Consider the following 20322-nt stretch of genomic DNA (forward strand, 5'->3'; position numbering starts at 1 on the left):
CCTATTAATCAGTTTCTCTTTCAAATTTAACAAACTCTATTTATTTGCAAAAACATACGATGTATTACTTAATATATAAGAGTAGAGACGGCATACCACACACAATTAGTTTAACACCTGCAAAAAAATTAGGAATAACATGCTTTGAATTGGTAGTTATTAGAGTCGGTTTGGTTATATTTGTTGATATTGTATATTTGACATGTTTATCTTATTAGGAGTTTTAGGTGAGTTAGGTCTTGTTTTGTATTGTGTATATATATGTGATTAATATCAATACGAAAGGCTAAGCCTTTTCTTCAATATTTCTTGAGTTTAACATGGTATCACAACCTCTCTAATTTCAAGAGATTTTTTTTTTCCGATCTTGGGTTGTTCGTCATCAATTTTTTATTAATTTTCGCAATTGTTTCTCAGATTAAGGCTTCAATTTTATTTTTTTTAATTCCACAAAATATTCTGTTTTTTTTTCGAAATTAGGTTTTCCAATCCTAATTTCGTGTGTGGAGTTGTTTGGGTGCTGCGTTTTTTTGTGGTGCTCAGACTAGTGCACATATATGTGCGTGTGTGTGTGTTGCATGGGGTGTGGTGCGTGCTGCTAGTGTGTTTGGTGCGTGGAGTGCTGTGTGAAGTGGTGCTGTGTGTTAGTTTGGTTTGGTGTGTACGCTGTGCAACAGTGTGTGGCGTGCTCTGTGGTGTAGTGTGTGGCGCTGCTGTGTGGTAGTGTTGTGTGTGTGCGTGCTCTGTGGTGTGGTGCTGCTGTGGTGTAGTGTTGCGCTGTAGGTGTGTGTGAGTTGTGCGTGTAGTGTGTGGTGTGCGCAAGGTGTTGTGTTGCGGTGCTAGTGTTGGGTACAGTATTTATTGTACGTCTTGTGTGCTCGTGATTTAGTGCGATGGATGGCGGTGATAACCCCCTTCCTCCTCCTCCTCCTCCTCCTCCTAAGTACGAGCCTTTCACCGATTGCTATCTTCATCCGAGTGAAGGTTCTCAATTGGTGATTTGTCCGGTGTTGCTTACTGTCGACAACTATGAAGAGTGGTAGAGGTCGATTCGCAACAACCTTCGTTCCAAGAGCAAGCTCGGGTTTGTGGATGGTTCTATTGCTCAGCCCGATCCCAAGCACGTAGATTATCATCAGTGGGGTATTGTTAATTCTATTGTTGTTGCTTGGATTTATAATACTCTTGATGCTAGTATTTGTTCTACTGTTATTATTCCTGATGATGCTAAAACATTGTGGGATGATTTGCGTGATCGTTATTCTCTTGGTAACGGTCCTTGTATTTTTGAACTTAAACATGATATTGCTGATTGTAAGCAAAGAGGTCGTCTATTGCAGTTTATTATGGTGAATTGAATAAATTGCAAAATTTGTTGTCTAGTTTTGTGAAATTTCCTGCTTGTACTTGCTCCGCTGCGAAAGAATATGCTAGGTTGCATGAGAATGAGTTGTTGCATCAATTTTGTCTTGGCTTGGAGCCTAAGAAGTTTGGTTATATTGTTTCTACTTTGTTGACGAGTGATCCTTTGCCTATTATGAATACTGCTTATGCTAAAGTTGTTGCTGATGAGCGTAAGCAATTTGTGTTTGAGGCACATGAGACTGCTTCTTCTTCTACAACTGCTGGTTTTAATGCAATTGGTACGGGTTCCGGTCGAACTTCCGAACGAAAGGAGTGTAATTATTGTAATAAGTCTTGTCATGATAGGACCATTGTTATGAGCTTCATGGCTTTTCAGGTGGAGGTCGTGGTGGTCGTGGAGGTCGGGGTGGTCGGTCGTCTGGTAGAGGCTAGGGTGAGTTTGCTGGTGCTCTTGGTAACTCTCGTGGTAATAATGAGCCGGTTTTTTATTCTGATTGTGGGTGTGTGCCTAAGATTTCTGATGCTCAATGGAAGGAACTCATGTCTGCTGTAAAGGGTGATAAGTCTGGTTATTCGTCAGATAGCACTAAACTTGGTACGTATAATTCTCTTGAGTGGCTCATAGACACTGGAGCTTCCAATCATATATATGACAATATTGATCTTTTCACTGATCTTCATGATATTTCTTCGCCTGTTGGTTTTCCCAATGGGAAGAGCACGAAACTACGCAAGAAGGAAGAGTTGTTTTGTCTGATAACTTAACTCTTGATAATGTTTTATATGTTCCTGATCTTAAATGCAACTTGTTATCTGTGTCTCAATTATTAGAAAAACAATGCTATTGTATTATGTTCACTGACAAGCTATGCATTATTTAGGACCACAGTTTGAGGAACCTGATTGGAGTGGGGGTACAATGTGATGGGGTCTATATTTTTCGTCCGGTTTGTGCTCGGAATTTGCAGGCGAATGGAGTAGTTATTTCAGATGCAAGTTTGTTATGGCATACGCGTCTCGGGCATCCGTCAATGCAAGTTGTGAACTCTCTTCTAGGAGTTTTGTCTAGTAGTAGTAATACTCATAGTAGTAACTCTGGTTGTTCTTTTGATTGTTGACATTTGTTTTATGGGGAAGCAACCCCGAAACTCTTTTTCGTTGAGTATGAATAAAGCATCTGAAATTTTTGATTTAGTTCATTGTGATATTTGGGGTCCGAATAAAATTATTTCTAGTTGCGATGCTCGTTATTTCCCAACCATTGTTGATGATTTTTCTCGTGCTACTTGGGTGTTTTTGATGGTTGGTAAATATTAGCCTTCTCAGTTGGTTTGTGAGTTCTGTGCTATGGCTAAGACTCAATTTGGCTGAAAAGTGAAGGTGGTTCTTAGTGATAATGATCAAGAGTTTCTTAGTTTGGGGTCGTTCTTTGTGAAGAAGGGCATCTTGCATCAAACGTCGTGTGTTGACAGGGCTCAGCAGAATGGTAGAGTTGAACGTAAACATCGTCACATTTTAAATGTGGCTCATGCTCTTCGATTTCAAGCAAAGTTCCCCAAGTATTTTTGAGGTGAGTGTGTTATGACTGTAGTGCATCACATTAATCGCACTCCTACTCTAGTTTTGAAAGGTAAAACTCCTCATGAGTGTTTGTTCGGTCAGACACTGTCATTGGATAGTTTGCGAGTTTTTGGCTGTCTTGTTTATGCTGCAAATCGTCCTCGTGTTAAGGACAAGTTTGATTCTCAAAGTCGAAAATGCATTTTTGTTGGGTATCTACATGGTAAGAAAGGGTGGCGCCTTTATGATTTGGCGAGTAATGAATTCTTTGTTAGTCGTGATGTTCAAGTTTTTGAAGACAAATTTCCGTATCTAGATTCGCTTCTCGAAGAGCGTCGGTGTAATACCCTGTATTTATATACATATTTTAAGTTAAATAAGTATTTTGTGAAGTATTAAATAATTCGAAATGAATTATTTATGGCATTTTAATTATTTATTTTAATAAGTTTGGAAATATTTTATAAAAGGAAATTTTTATAAAAGTTAATTTGGGGTATTTAATACCCCTAAGTGGACCAATAAGAGAGCGACACGTGTCCCTCTGAGAGGCATCCAAATGGACTCTCCAGATGGGTGACACGTGTCACTCAGATACGCCCCCTAAAAATGGCGGCCTTCAAGGCCAAAATTCCAAGGGCGCCGCAAAACAGCGCTGCCCTAATCCCTAGGTCATCAAACCCTAGGGTAGGCCACGTTATCCTAGGACCCTATAAATAGGGAGATTCCCCCCAATAAAGGGAGAGTCTTTTTGACTCCCCGAATTTTACGTCTTAATCATTAAGGCATTTATTGCTCTCAAAAACAGAGAACACCTGAGCTTGGAATCCGAGCAGATAACTTACTTTCCGCACATTTCACTCCGATTCCGTACTAACTTAATCTTCGGAGGCGGACCTCTGATCATTCGGAGTTCCGTTTGTTTTGCAGGTACAGGTGCTCTTGCTGAATCCAGTCTTGAGTTGTAACTCTCCCAAGGGACACAAAAAACCCCGAAACAAAAGTCAAAGTAAAAAACAAGTTTGATTAGGAAAGGGATTAGTAAGGATAGAAAGGGAATTCAAGAGTAGGAGGGTTTCTAGAGAAAAAGGGGTATAAATATTCAACACATGGGCAAATTAAACTTTGCCTAGAGTGGAGAATACCCAAGGTAATTTTTCTCTCTCTTCTCTCTTGTTTTTCTTTTTCTTTCTTTCTTAATTCCCCTTCCTCTTTTTTTAACACGGCTGGCACCACCACCACGCACCACCGGCCGACCACCACACCCACCGGCGCAAGCGCCAGCAGCCGCGGCGACACCGGCGGGCGCGGTAGCAGCCCAATCGCGTGTCGTGGTGGCTGTTGCTGCTTGCGGCTTTCCGGAATTTTTTTTTTAATTCTTTTGATTTAATCTTAAATCTAATTATTAATTATGGGTTTTGTGATGATTTTCATGATGTTTAATTATTGGTAGTATGTAAATAAATTTTCAAATTTGATTTTAATTAAAAAAAAAAGCTCCAAATTAAAAACCCTAGGTTTCTAAATTATTGTATATTAAAGGAAATTTATTTAGGGTAGTTTAAATCTATGATTTGAGGGTTTTAAAACATATTTACAACAAGTTTTAATGATTTAATATTGCTGGAAATTTTGTTAGTAAACTATAATAAGTTTCTTGAAGGAAATTTTGACTACCCATTAATTGGGATTAAAGTAAGGGGTTTTAAATTAAATTTCAGCTTGTTTTAAATAGATTATGAGTGATTTAATGAGGGTATATATTGCTGGAAATTTGCGTGGTATACATTTTAATGCCTCTTTATAATTTTTTATTGTATGAGACTTCCAAGTGAGTGATTTCATATAGTTGTGGGAATTTTAAGATCGTATTCAAGGTACGTTCGCGTACTTGGTATTTATTTGGTGATATAGGAACATGTTAGGTTTTTAATAATTGATTCCAAATAGTATCATGATAGATTTTGATTGGAATTTATTATTTAGTTGATGTTGGTGATTGAATTATGAAGCATGGATTATTTGTGATGGATTAGTAAAGGAAAATAATTAATTTGGCATGTTGTATATGAACCACACTTTTATTATTGGCATGATAGTGATCATGTTTAGTTAATCTAATTGTTCAATTTGGATTAGAATATTGAAAAGGAATTTTATTATGGTTCATATAATTTTTATTGATGCTATAAGCATAAGTAAAGAGCTATTTAAGAGTTTATGTACACGAGGAATAAATTATATATCGGTGCCTTAGTGCACTTAAGGTGTTTCTAACACCGAGGGATAGGAATTTTGGGGCATTATGCGTTTAAGGTGTCTTTAATACCGAGGTAGATTAAAAAGGGTTCAGCATTAAATATTATGTGGTCACTAATTATTCTAGAATTAAATTGGTATGTTTAATTGTTTGAATAATTATTATGATTGATTGTGTTATGGTTTGAGAGTCATCACCAAGTCTAATAATATGTAAATAACGTAAAGTGAAAGAGATTACACATCAAAACTCTTGAAACGTATACATGTTGAATATGAATATATGGGGGAAGTTATGGGGTTTTAAATTTAATTATAACTTCTACTGGGAGCACATGACGCTATATTTTCCTTTTCATTATTATGCGCAGGAATTCCGCCACTTACGAGTGATTATTTTATACAGGCACGGTTAGCTCCCGGTTTAGTACCCCTTTATTGGGGCAAGTTAGGAGGGAAACCCGTTCGATGCGTAATCAATGCTAAATGAATAAATTAGTTATTTATTTGAGGGTCATGTTGTATGTTGCATGCGTGTGAATAGGTGCAACAAGGTATGTTGTGTGATGATAGGTGAAAGCATGTTAGTGTGTTTAGTTACGCTTATGTAGTCAGCAATGCTGATTGTGTGTCTGTATGTTTGTTTGTCCTTGTCTTTACTTTGGCCCTAAGATGACCCATTTCTAATGGAGTGTAGTGGGGACAAGTAGAGAGAAGCTTTTTAGGTGATGAAGCATATTCATGATGGGCATGAGTGAAGAGCAAATCATGCTTAGTTTCCTTAAGTTTATGATGTGGTTTATTGTTTTGATTATTTTAATATATTATATTTGTTGGACTAACGTAAAGGTTTTAAGTCGGTTTGGTTTGATAAGGGCCTACAATGGTTCCAAGTTGTAGGTTAACTTCGTTTTACTTTGGTTTGACTTTACTTTCGTTTGGTTGACTTTTAAAGTTGAATTGTTTTGTATGCTTTTAAAGATAGTCTTCCGCTGTGTGTCATTGATAGTTGCCTTAGCCGTTTTCACGGTGGCGGAAATGCCTTTGATTTTCCTATTTTGACTTTTAAAAAGAGCAAAATAGGTATTTTAATGGAAAGGAATTTCTAGGGTGTTACAAAGTGGTATCTAGGAGCTTTGGTTTAGTTTTTATTACCACTAAAGCCAAAAACGTGTTTTAAAGTGTTTTGTTTTGAAACTTGGCCAAATGCTTATTTAATTGGTTAATTTCTAAAGTGAGTTATTTTATTTAATTTTGTTTTAAGAATATCAAATATTTTATTTAATTATTTTAAAAGTCCGAATTTTTTTTTAGGGGATGAGGTTCGAATTTTTTTTTATAAGGGACATCCGAATTTTTTTTAAGGATGTCCGAATTTTTTTTTTTATTTTTTTAATTGTTTTTGTAATGGCCAAATTTTCTCGTCCCTTGTTCAGAAGTTATTTTCGAATTTTTTTTTTAAAAAGAGGAGTCAAAATATTTTTAGTTTGTTCATTTTGCAGGAAAGCAAGGATTGAGGTAAATATTATGTGTTAAAAGCTTTTAAAAGCATGTTGGTGAGTTTGGGTAGGAAAGAATTTGGGCATATAAGTTAGATTTAATTATGTTCTTGTATTCATTAATATTTAGGTTGTGATGTTTAATCTTTGGATTGATTGGAAAGTATGTGATTATATGATTATAAATAGATGAGATTGTTTGATTGAACATTGAACCTAATTCATGCAAGAACTGTATTATTTTTGCTTTCTTTGGGAAGGGAATTCTTTTCTAAGTCTTTTCCTTTATAAGATGCTGATTCTTCCTAACAAATACACCCAAATTGGTACTCTTATTAAGAAAGACAATGAACACCCCTATGATTATGTAGAGAAAATTCGCTACCACTGTTCTTACATGAGTGATGTTCTAAGAAACAAGCTTTATGACCTTCCCAACCATATTTCTGCCATGATCATTCATTGTCTTTCGGATGAGCCTCCATACCTCGCTGTTAAAGTAAGGTTCTCCGATTTCTATCTTCCAGGGGATATTCCAAACTACTACAAGTATAAGGATTATTTTGGTCAATGGTATCCGGACTATCGCTATTTAATTACTTATCTCATTAAGGTCGAGAAATGTCATTGTCAGCGCATGCATATCCCATATCCAGACTACTATTATGATAATCCAGTAGGGAATAATTCCCCTTTTTCTAGCCACCAGTCAGGTAGTTCTTCTTCCACGCCAAGCAGGGGCGAATGGAGAGCAAAAAGAGGGAGAGGCGATTGAAGAGAGTAACAATACTGTTGACAGTTCCATTATGGAGATTTTTGATACAAATCCAAATTTAAGCGAAGAAAGATGGCAGGGGGAAGTGGTAACAACAATGATGGAGGAGAGTTGAGTGAAGTTGTGAGGCAATTGGCAGCTGTTTCCCAACAGTTGGCAAGGAATTCAACTAAGGGGTAACAATAATGGAATTCAACCAAGCGGTAACAACAATGGAAGGGGGGGCTTGACAGTTGTGAGGCAATTGGCAACTGTTGCCCAACAGTTGGCAAGGAATTCAACCAAGTTGTAATAACAATGGAAGGGGGAGCCTAACACTACCATACTGAAAAATTGGTTAAGGGAGTTTAAGAAACTGTTTGGGGCAGTTGGGTGCCCAGAGAATTCTAAGGTGGGTTGCGCTACTTATTATCTGAGAGATGAAGCTGACCTTTGGTGGAAGCAAAACGAAGCTACCATTAGGGAATTACCTGGATTCAATTGGACTAAGTTCCAGGAGAAGGTGAGAGATAAGTTTTACCCTAGCTTCTTATAGAAGCAAAAGGCTGAGGAATTTTCAAACCTTAAAATGGAAGAGATGTCAGTCACTGAGTATTATACAAAGTTTATCAAGTTGTCTCGTTTTGCTGAGTAGTCTGTTGCTACAGAAAAGGCAAAGGCTAGGAAATTTGAGAGTTGCTTGACTACGGATTTGCAGCTGAAGTTGTGTGGGCAAGTATTCGAAACCTTGGATGAATTGTATGGGACAGCCGCACACCTTTATGCACTAGAAGTGAAGAAAAAGAAAGAACTAGCCGAGATAGAAGAGAAGAAGACTAGAAAAGAGGTAGGACAAAAATCTGGAAACCAACAGGGTAACCAGAACGGTTTTAAGAAGCAGAAATACCACCATAACAACAACAATAATTCCCAAGGTAACAATCGTCAAGGGGGACGAAATTTCAATAGAGGAGCTAAAAACTTTAACCAAGGGAATAATGGAAACAAGTAGAATAATAATTCAGGAGGGTCCAAAGGAACTTTCAAGGGAACAAAAACTATTCTGGGAATAAAGGAGTGCAGTAGAATGGAGCAAAGGGCAACCACAATGTCAATGGGAATAATCAACAGAAAGGTGGAGCTGCAGGGAAGTTGAATGTAATGAGTAGGCATGAGGCCAATTCCACGAAAGATGTCATCACTTGTACTTTTTCTATTAACTCTATTCCTATTAAAGTTTTGTTTGATTCTGGCGCAACTTTTTCTTTCATTTCAAAGACTATTGTTTCGAAACTTAAAGACTGTTTGAAAGCAGTAAAAGTAGTAGAGTTGCCTATAACCATTCCCACGGGTGGGGTAGTGAAATGTACCAAAACCTTTAGGGATGTGCCTTTAGAAATCAAAGGGAAAGTATTTCTGTCTGATCTTATCGAGTTTGGATTGAGTGACTTTGATCTCATTCTAGGAATGGATTGGTTGAGCAAGTACAGTGCAGAAATCAGTTGTCGATCGCAGAAAGTAAAAATGAGTATGAGTGAAAATGAGTCGGTAACATATTGGATTCATGGTGAGACCAAGTGCCCAAGGTTAATATCTGTGATAAAGTTGGCAAAGTATATTAAGAAGGGACATCCAGTGTATTTTTGTAGTGTGAGAAACATGTATCATGAGGAGACAACTAAGCCAGAGGATGTAGAAGTGGTGAATGAATTCCTGGATGTGTTTCCAGAGGAGATCCCTGAAATGCCTCCTAAGAGGAAAATTTATTTCACAATAGAATTAGTCCTAGGGACAACACCAATTTACAAAGCACCATATCTAATGGCACCTCTAGAAATGAGTGAGCTAAAGGAGAAATTGCAGGACTTATTGGAAAAGGGGTACATTAGACCAAGTACATCACCTTAAGGAGCGCTAGTCTTGTTTGTTAAGAAGAAAGATGGAAGTATGAGACTGTGTATCGATTATAGGGAACTGCGTCACAGTGTTTTCTAAGATTGATTTAAGGTCTGGTTATCAACAGTTGAGGATTGCAGATGAAGACATTCATAAGAATGCATTTAGGACAAGATATGGACATTATGAGTTTACCGTGATGCCATTTGGATTAACTAATGCACCAGCAATCTTTATGGATTTGATGAACAGGTTGTTTCATCAATTTATGGACAAGTTTGTGGTAGTATTCATAGATGATATATTGGTGTATTCAAAGAGAAAAGAAGAACATGTAGAACACCTAAGGGCAATTATGCAAATACTAAGAGAAAACCATCTTTATGCAAAGTTCTCTAAGTGTGAGTTTTGGTTGGAGAAGGTAGCATTTCTGGGTCATTTTGTGTCCAAAGATGGAGTGGAAGCAGACCCAGCAAAGATCGAGGCAGTGAAGGGTTGGCCTACGCCAAAAACAGTATATGATGTTTTGAGTTTCTTAGGTTTAGCACGGTATTATAGGCGTTTTGTGAAGGATTTTTCAAAGATTGCTAAACCTATGACTACTCTTATGAAGAAAGACAAAAAGTTCGAGTGGGATGACAAGTGTGAAGAAGCATTCCAACTCTTGAAATAGAAGTTAATTACAGCACCAGTGCTTACACTATGAGATGATAGTGGGATCTATGATGTATATAGTGACACATCAAAGAATGGCTTTGGGATGTGTGCTTATGCAAAATGGAAAGGTGATTGCGTATGCATTGAGGTAGTTAAAGACTCATGAAGTAAATTACCCAACTCATGACTTGGAATTAGCTGCAATCATTTTTTCACTAAACATTTGGCGGCATTACTTGTATGGAGTGAAATGTAAGATTTATACATACCATAAGAGTTTAAAATATATTTTCACTCAACGGGATTTAAACTCACGCCAAAGAAGATGGTTGGAATATATGACAGATTATGACTTAGACGTACAATATCATGAAGGGAAAGCAGATGTAGTTGTGGATGCTCTAAGTCGTAAAACCAGTCATGGACTGAATACTTTGATGGTGGCCGATGAGTTGTGCAGAGAAATGAGGAAAATGAATCTAGAAGTTGTAGAATAAGGAGTGCCAGTAGGCATACTAGCAAACCTAACCAACCAACCAACGATATTTGATGAGATAAGGGAAAATCAGGCAGGAGATGTGAAGTTGGATAGGATTCGCAAGAAGATAAAATAAGGCAAAGTTGCAGACTTCAAAATTCATGAAGATGGGAAAGGTACAAGGGTCGATGGTGTGTACCACATAAATTTGAGGAAGTTAAAAGAAAATTAATGGAAGAGGGTCACAATACACCATACTCAGTGCACCCAGGTGGGGACAAGCTATACAAGGATTTAAAAAAGGTGTATTGGTGGCCTAGAATGAAGAATGAGGTTGCGAAATTTGTAGTAAAGTGTTTGACTTGTCAGAAGATAAAGATAGAACACAAGAGACCACAGGGGACTGTGTAATCATTAGAAATTCCTGGATGGAAGTGGGATTGTATCTCAATGGACTTTGTGACTTGCCTCCCAAAGTCAAAGAGTGGAAATGACACCATTTGGGTAGTGGTATATAGACTTACAAAATCTGCAGTGTTCATACCAATGAAGGAGACTTGAAAGATGGAGCAACTTGCAAAAGCTTACATCAAATATGTTGTGAGGTTACATGGAGTTCCAAAAGACATTGTGTCTGATAAAGATTCTAGGTTTCTTTCGAAATTTTGGAAAAGTGTACAGGAAAATTTTGGTACAACACTTAAGATGAGTACAACGTTTCACCCTGCCACAGATGGACAAACTGAGAGAACCATTCAAACCTTGAAAGACATGTTAAGAGATTGTGTTATAGACTTCCAAGGGGGATGGGAAGATAGCTTGGACTTGATTGAATTTTCATATAATAATAGTTACCATGCAAGCATAGGCATGGCTCCATTTGAGGCTTTGTATGGAAGAAAGTGTCGTAGTCCAATTATTTGGAATGACATAAGTGAAACAATGATCTTAAGGCCTCAAATGATTGAGGATACAGTCAAACAAGTAAGGGAGATTCAAACTAAAATTCAAGCAACTCAAGATCGTCAAAAGAGCTACGCAGATTTGAAGCGTAGAGAAGAGGAGTTTTAGGTTGGTGACAAAGTGTTGCTGAAGGTGTCACCAATGAAAGGAGTGATGAGGTTTGGAAAGAAGAAAGGAAAGCTTAGTCCAAATTATATTGGTCCATATGAAATACTGCAAAAGATAGGCAAAGTAGCTTATAGGTTGGCCTTACCTATGGAGCTAAGTAAAGTACATGATGTATTTCATGTATCCTAGTTAAGGAGGTATATCCATGATAAGTCTCATGTGCTACAACTTGAAACCATTGAGTTAGATCAAAGCTTAACCTATGAGGAGAGACTTATCAAGATCCTTGACAGTAAAGTGCGTAGTACACGCAATAAGAATGTTAAGATTGTAAAAGTGCTATGGTCTAACCAAGAGTGTGAAGAAGCAAATTGGGAAGTTGAATATGAGATGAAAACGAAATATCCCGAGTTGTTTCAAGTACGTTGAGTTACAGGGACGTAACTCGTTTTCTTTAAAGGGGGTAGAATTTCGTGCTTTATCCCTATATTTTAGTCATTTTTGTGCTTCTTGTGCAATTGTAACGAGTATATTGAGCAATTTTGATCTCAAAGAGTCACCAAAAGGTAAAAGTATGACCAAAAGTACATCAATATTATACAAAGTGAGGAAAAAGTTTGAATTTCGTTACCCAAGTTTTGGGACGAAACTTCTTTTAAGTGGGGTAGACTGTAATATCCCGTATTTTTATACGTATTTTAATTTAAATAAGTATTTTGTGAAGTATTTAAATAATTCGAAATGAAGTATTTATGGCATTTTTATTATTTATTTTAATAAGTTTGGTAATATTTTATAAAAGGAAATTTTTATAAAAGTTAAAGTAAAAAACAAGTTTGATTAGGAAAGGGATTAGTAAGAATAGAAAGGGAATTCAAGAGTAGGAGGGTTTCTAGAGAGAAAGGGGTATAAATATTCAACACATGGGCAAATTAAACTTTGCCCAAAGTGGAGAATACCCAAGGTAATTTTTCTTTTCATTCTCTCTTATTTTTCTTTTTCTTTTTCTTTCTTTCTTAATTCCCCTTCCCCTTTTTTTTATACATGTCCGGCACCACCACCACGCACCACCGGCCGACCACCACATCCACCGGCAAAAGCTCCAACAGCCGCGGCGACACCGGCCAGCGCGGCAGGAGCCCAGCCGCGTGTCGTGGTGGCTATTGCTACCTGCGGCTTTCTGAAAAAAAAAATTAATTCTTTTTCTTTAATCCTAAATCTAATTATTAATTATGGGTTTTATGATGATTTTCATGATGTTTGATTATTGGTAGTATGTAAATAAATTTTTTCAGATTTGATTTTAATTGAAAAAAAGCCCCAAAATTAAAAAAAAACCCTAGGTTTCTAAATTATTGTATATTAAAGGAAATTGATTTAGGGTGGTTTAAATCGTTGATTTGAGGGTTTTAAAACATATTTACAGCAAGTTTTAATGATTTAATATTTCTGGAAATTTTATTAGTAAGCTATAATTAAGTTTCTTAAAGGAAATTTTGACTACCCATTAATTGGGATTAAAGTAAGGGGTTTTAAATTAAATTTCAGCTTGTTTTAAAAGATTATGAGTGATTTAATGAGGGTATATATTGTTGGAAACTTGTGTGGAATAGATTTTAATGCCTCTTTATAATTTTTTATTGTAGGAGACTTCCAAGTGAGTGATTTCATATAGTTCTGGCGATTTTAAGATCGTATTCAAGGTACGTTCGCGTACTTAGTATTTATTTGGTGATATAGGAACATGCTAGGCTTTGAATAATTGATTCCAAATAGTATCATGATAGATTTTGATTGAAATTTATTATTTGGTTGATGTTGGAGATTGAATTATGAAGCATGGATTATTTGTGATGGATTAGTGAAGGAAAATAATTAATTTGGCATATTGTATATGAACCACATTTTTATTATTGGCATGATAGCGATCATGTTTAATTAAACTAATTGTTCAATTTGGTTTGGAATATTGAAAGGAATTTTATTATGCTTCATATAATTTTTATTGATGCTATAAGCATGAGGAAAGAGCTATTTAAGTGTCTATGTACACGAGGAATAAATTATATATTAGTGTCTTAGTGCACTTAAGGTGTTTCTAACACCGAAAGATAGGAATTTGGGCGCATTATGCGTTTAAGGTGTTGACATCGAGGTAGATCAAAAAGGGTTTAACATTAAATATTATGTGGTCACTAATTATTCAAGAATTAAATTGGTATGTTTAATTGTTTGAATAATTATTATGATTGATTGTGTTATGGTTTGAGAGTCATCACCAAGTCTAATAATATGTAAATAACGTAAATTGAAAGAGATTACGCACCAAAACACTTGGAACGTATACACCTTGAGTATGAACATATGGGGGGAGTTATGGGGTTTTATATTTAACCATAACTTCTACTGGGAGTACAGGACGCTGTATTTTCCGTTTTATTATTATGCACAGGAATTCCACCACTTACGAGTGGTTGTTTTATAGTAACACGGTTAGCTCCCGGTTTAATACCCCTTTATTGGGGTAGGTTAGGAGGGAAACCCGTTCGATTCGTAATCAATGCTAAATGAATAAATTAGTTATTTAGTTAAGGGTCATGTTGTATGTTGCATGCTTGTAAACAGGTGCAACAAGGTAAGTTGTGTGATGATAGGTGAAAGCATGTTAGTGTTTTTAGTTACGCTTATGTACTCAGCATTACCGATTGTGTGTTTGGATGTTTGTTTTGCCTTGTCTTTACTTTGGCCCTACGATGACTCATTTCTAATGGAGTGTAGTGGGGACAAGTAGAGAGAAGCTTTTTAGGTGATGAAGCATATTCATGATGGGCATAGTGAATAGCGAATCATGCTTAGTTTCCATAAGTTTATGATGTGGTTTATTGTTTTGATTATTTTAATATATTATATTTGTGGGACTAACCCAAAGGTTTTAAGTCGGTTTGGTTTTGATAAGGGCTTACAATGGTTCCAAGTTGTAGGTTGACTTCGTTTTACTTTGGTTTGACTTTACTTTCATTTGGTTGACTTTTAAAGTTGAATTGTTTTGAATGTTTTTAAAGATAGTATTCCGCTGTGTGTCTTTGATAGTTTCCTTAGCCGTTTTCACGGTGGCGGTAATGTCTTAGATTTTCCTATTTTAACTTTTATAAAGAGCAAAACAGATATTTTAAAGAAAAGGAATTTCTAGGGTGTTAAAGTCGGTTGCAATGGGAGCGATATTTGGCTAATCCACCACTTTGGGATGATGTTGAGGTGGGATTACGAGTGTTTGATGCGGAGAATGGCGATGATAACTCGCTTGAAAAAGCAAGGTCCACAGCCTAGTTGCGGCAATCCGAGCCTAGACACAACCAGGCTATGGAGGCCCTTGCCCGACCTGCAAATCATGTAGTAGTGGCTGGTCGAGAAGATACCCAGCAACAACCCCGCGTGCCCCAGACCACAAGCCAGGCAACGAGCGCGGGCCGAGGACCAGACCAGTAGCCTCGCCAGTCTGCCTAACACGCTGGAAGTCCAGCAGGTGCTGGCTGAGGCATATCCCAGTAGCAGCAGCCTCGCTAGCCTCCTTTTCAGTTCGCTGGTAATCCAGCGGGTGCTGGCCGAGGTGCAACGCAACAGCAGCCTCTTGGGTTAGCTATCACCCCGTCGTCGATTTCTAATTCTTGTGATGTTGACGTATATGTTGATAATGGTGATAGTTCGAGTTTGGGTGTTGTTCTTGAACAACCCATTCTTGATGAAACTCTAACTTCTACGCCATTAGAATTAAGGGGGAGTACTACGGCAGGTTTGGACCGTGGTGAACGACATAGACAACCTCCTGTGTGGCATCGTGATTATGTCACAAATACTGTTATTACTAAAAATATAGACCCCGCTACATCAATTGTCGTCCCTTCTCAATCTCGTTCTTCGGGTACACCTTTCCCTATACCTTGTCATGCTGAATATAATCAATTTTCTATGAGACACAGGTGTTTTTTTGAGACGATTACAAAGGGAAAGGAACCGTCCTCATTCAAAGAGGCGGTTAAAGACGTCGGTTGGCATAAGGCAATGCAAGATGAGATTGATGCTCTAGAGCGTAATGACACATGGACCGTTAAGGATCTTCCTCCCGGAAAAAGGGCGATACGTAGTGGTTAGGTGTACAAAATCAAGTATATCGACAAGTCAAAGGTGGAACGTCTCAAGGCTTGTGTAACACCCCCAAATCTCCCTCTACGGAAATACTAGTATAATACATTTAATTATACCGTAGAGATAGACTTAGGCGTATTACCTCCGCGTGATTACGCAAGGCTACTCAAAACTTACTAAAATAAAAACCAATACTTTGCAGCGGAAACATCAATACTCTTTCTTTTATTAATACTCCAACATACTCTTAGAAATCCAAATTCCTTTGAACATAATAAATAATTTCAAACCATTCAAAACATGATATTTAAAATAAATCCTTTTATTAAAAACAAATATTAAAATTAATTCCTCCAACCATACTTTATTTCATAAATCATAACTCAAATAAATTCAATTCAATTCAATCACTAATAAAATCATATGAAACATGTTATTCAAACCAATCACTTTCAAAGTATCTAGCCACCTAAACGTACCTTGATTCCGAATATCAATCAATACTTCGCACTTTCAAAGTTCAATCACGAATACACCTTGCAAATAACATAACCATAAGGTTATCACAACATAAACTCAAATCTAATGTGCATGGACTATAAAACTCTTTTAAAATAATACTTTAATATAAAATTATAACTTTTGAAATAGGTATTTGTATTTTAGAAAACTAACCATGAAGAAGATAAAGGAATAGAATTAAAAAGAATTGAATTTTCGTTGGAAAGAATAGGCAGAACTTGCAGAGGCCATAACTCCTTCAATATAACTCCGAATTGGGTGATTTGTGAGCCTAACCTCAAGGATTTTTTGAGAGGAACAATCTGTTGTGAACATCAATACCCCAAAAAATGACCAGAAGTGCTCGAAAACCGGCTTCAAATGTATACGGGCTGATTTGTGTAAAAAGAGGAGAAGAAAGTATGAAAAGGTTTAGGGGAAAGAATAAGAGAGAAGAAGAGAATTGAGTTTTTGTGTGAAGAATATGAGAGGTATGAGGAGGCATTTATAGGCTCACGAATGAAAGAATTATGGTAGGAGAATGTAGGAAGAATTATGGTAAAAAGTATTAAGGAAATTACTTGGAAAAGAGAGTTAAAGAATTATGGAAAGTTAAATATTAAGGTGATTAAGAACAATAGAATTAAGGAAAATGTGTTGTCATGAAAAGTAATATAACAAAACAGATTAATTGGGGAATAATCAAGGGTGAAATAAGGTAGGGAAATAAGATGATCAAATCTTTGTGAGATGGAAAATAAAATTAAGGAAAATAAGAGATTTTAAGGAGAATAAATCACCCAAAAATCCATCATGGTGGCCGAAAATTTGAGCTTTCCTAAGCTCATATTTTTGGACCTCCCTTTAGATATTTAGGGAATTAATTTACTAGTTTTAAGGAAATAATTGTGTAAATAATATATATTCCAGGTATGGATCCAAGGGTTCTGCTGGGTGAGTTGGGTCCTGTTGACAACCTACACAAGGCAACACACGTGAACTGCCCTCGAGGGTGGCTCGAGGAACCCCCCCTCCGATGCCTAAGTTAGAGAGTGTTTAGAGAGAGAATGAAAGTGTACTTAGAGAGATGTAGAGAGTGTAATAACTTGTATGTCTCACCTCCTTTCCGTTATACTTTGCCCTCTATTTATAGGTGTACGATCTCCTTTGTGGAGAGTTTGCCTTGGTCAGCTCTGCGGGCTGACTCTGTAGGGCTGGTGAGCCCCTCTTAGTTGTTCTCTCGGCAATGAGTGCGCACCCTGGGAGCTGGGCGATAGTTCAGCGGGAGCTATATATCCTATACAATATATATTGTATAAAATAATTAATTAAGAAAATATCAATTATTCACCAGATAAATTCACTAAGAAAATCCAATTTTCTACACTTAGAAAATCCGAAAATCATAGCTTATTATTTAGGAAATTCGGACCTCCTAATTAAATAATTAAAATATAATTTTCTCTTAGTTAAAATATCCAAAATATATATAAATAATCCGAGTTTTAAAATAAAATAAATGGATAATAAATCTTATCCAAAATCTAAAAATAATAATTGAGTTTTAAAATAATTTTGGCGTCAAAATTTAAATATCATTTTGGCTCTAAAATTCAAATAGTAAAATATATTATTAAAATACCCTTTTAAGAGAATACTAATTAATTAATTAATTAATTAGAAAATACGTTTTAAAAATACAGGGTATTACAGCTTGTTTCGTTGTTCATGGCAATCGACAGGTTGCCGGTGTTGATTATAATGACACGTTTGCTCCTGTTGCAAAGATGGGTACTGTATGTCTTCTTCTAGCTGTTGCTGTGTCTTTGAATTGGGAGTTACATTTGATGGATGTTCATAATGCATTTCTTTATAGTGATTTGGATGAAGAGGTGTATATGCAATTTTCTCCAGGGTACGAAACTCCGGTACTTGGCAAAGTTTTTAGGCTGCGAAAATCTCTATATGGCTTGAAACAAGCTCCGAGACAGTGGTTTTCGAAATTGTCTAGTGCTCTGCGAGGTTTTGGGTTTAAAAACTCATATGCTGATTACTCTCTGTTTAGCTATGTATAGGGTAGTGTCTCTTTGCATGTACTTGTCTATGTCGATGATTGATTATTGTAGGCTCTTCTCATGATGCTATCGTTTGGTTTAAGGCCTATTTGTGCAAATGCTTCTATATGAAGGATTTAGGTGTGCTTAAGTATTTCTTAGGCATTGAGGTTGCTCGTAGTTCGGAGGGTATCTTTCTTTCTCAATGAAAGTAAGCTCTGGATATTTTGACTGGGGCAGGTATGTTGGGTTGTAAACACATTAACACTCTGATGGAGCATAATCATCGACTTGCTCATGCTTCTAGTGATCCGTTTGATCAACCAGAACAGTATCATTGGTTGGTTGGACGATTGGTATATTTGTCGGTCACTCGACTAGAGTTGAGTTATTCTGTGCATGTTTTGGCATAGTTTTTAAGTGAACCGCATGTTTCTCATTGGGATGCGGCCATTCATGTCTTGTGCTACCTTAAGGGTAGTCTGGGACAAGACATCTTGTTGCGACCTATGAAGGATTTACGCTTGACGGCGTTCTGTGACGGTGATTGGGCGGCGTGTCCCTTGACTTGACGTTCCTTGTCAGGGTATTTTGTGTTCTTAGGTCGTTCTCCTGTTTCTTGGAAGACTAAGAAATCGTATCCAAATCCTCGGCTGAAGCCGAATACAGGCCTATGGCTTTCACTACTTGTGATTTGAAATGTAAAGCAGTTGTTGTTTGTTTTTGGTGTCAATCATTTAAAGCCTATGCAGTTGTTTTGTGATAGTCAGTCGGCTTTGCATATAGCTAATGTACGAATCATATTGAAGTAGATTGTCATTTTGTTCGTGATGAGTTGTTAAAGGGTAATATTTCTACTTCATATGTTTCGACTAATCATCAGTTGGTAGATATTCTTACCAAGGCTCTTGGATGACAACAATTTGGTTTTCTTTTATGCAAGTTGGGCATTCGTGATTTGCATGCTCCAACTTGAGGGGGAGTATTAGAATCAGTTTGGTTATATTTGTTAATATTGTATATTTGGCATGTTTATCTTATTAGAAGTTTTAAGCAAGTTAGGTTTTGTTTTGTATTGTGTATATATATGTAATTAATATCAATACGAAAGGTTAAGCCGTTTTCTCCAATATTTTTTTAAGTTTAACAGTAGTAGCCTATGTTACAACGTTAGTCATTTATATCTTTTTCTCAATTCGCCACCCAAAATAACATCCATGTGATTTTTTGTTCACACTATGGGATTGAGGGTCATAGTCAATCAATCAAGCATAACCATTATGCATATGATCCAACGATGCAATGACAAGAGGCTTTTGTAACGTGCCGTTCCACTATGTATGGATGATCAAACAGCGTGCTTGATGATTTCGGTATCAAAGTTTTAATTTTCTATCAAAATTTAAAACTATCAAGATCCAACATGCCCTATCTTTTTTGTTTTTTTCAGCAGACAATCCAGAAATTAAAGGTAGTAGCGTACTCTTAGAGGAGTTAGAACAAAAATAGAAAATCTTTGCTTGCATATCGATCACTAAAATTTCTTTTAATTGCTCCCAATCTCCCCATGACAATTGACACCCACGATCCTCATCAAGAAGGAACGAGAAAAATAAAGTAATTAAAGGGATGATTGAAGAAAGAAAATGACTTAATCCATCCTTAGACATTAATAAACTTTCAGTATTTTGTAACTAGTTAGTGTCTCACCAATCATCACAGATAGTACGTGAAAACAGGAATGACACATAATCGCACACGCATGCACCTAATGCCGCCAAAAAAACACCCCTCTACTCCAAAATAATATGATTTCTTACTAGTAAGTTAATATAATTAAAAAATTATTGTCATTTTATTTAAGTCATCATAGTATTTAGTTTCACAATATTAAAATAATTCATCATTTAAAAAAATATTCCGTACATAATTAAAGATATTGATAGCAAGCATGTTAGAAGTAAAAGACTCCTAAATTATTCAATCTATCTTAATTGGCATGTTAATTTATCTAATACACCATAATAGCAATTCAATAATACCTAAACGTGATTTATGATATGATGTCTTTTATTATAATTATTA

At 36.4% G+C, this 20322-nt stretch overlaps 1 protein-coding gene across 1 annotated transcript; it reads left to right on the forward strand.

The window, feature by feature from the left end:
- The first annotated feature begins 7530 nt into the window (after window positions 1-7530).
- On the forward strand, window positions 7531-10006 carry LOC145565342 (uncharacterized). The gene is made up of 7 exons (XM_081625381.1): window positions 7531-7614; window positions 7763-7960; window positions 8093-8372; window positions 8738-9331; window positions 9423-9529; window positions 9755-9847; window positions 9947-10006. Exons 1-7 carry the CDS (start codon window positions 7531-7533, stop codon window positions 10004-10006), a joined length of 1416 nt encoding a protein of 471 aa, XP_081481507.1.
- The last annotated feature ends 10316 nt before the right edge of the window (window positions 10007-20322 follow it).

This window comes from Chenopodium album, chromosome 10 (genome assembly GCF_948465745.1).
Source record: "Chenopodium album chromosome 10, dcCheAlbu1.1, whole genome shotgun sequence".
Taxonomy (NCBI): Eukaryota; Viridiplantae; Streptophyta; class Magnoliopsida; order Caryophyllales; family Amaranthaceae; genus Chenopodium; species Chenopodium album.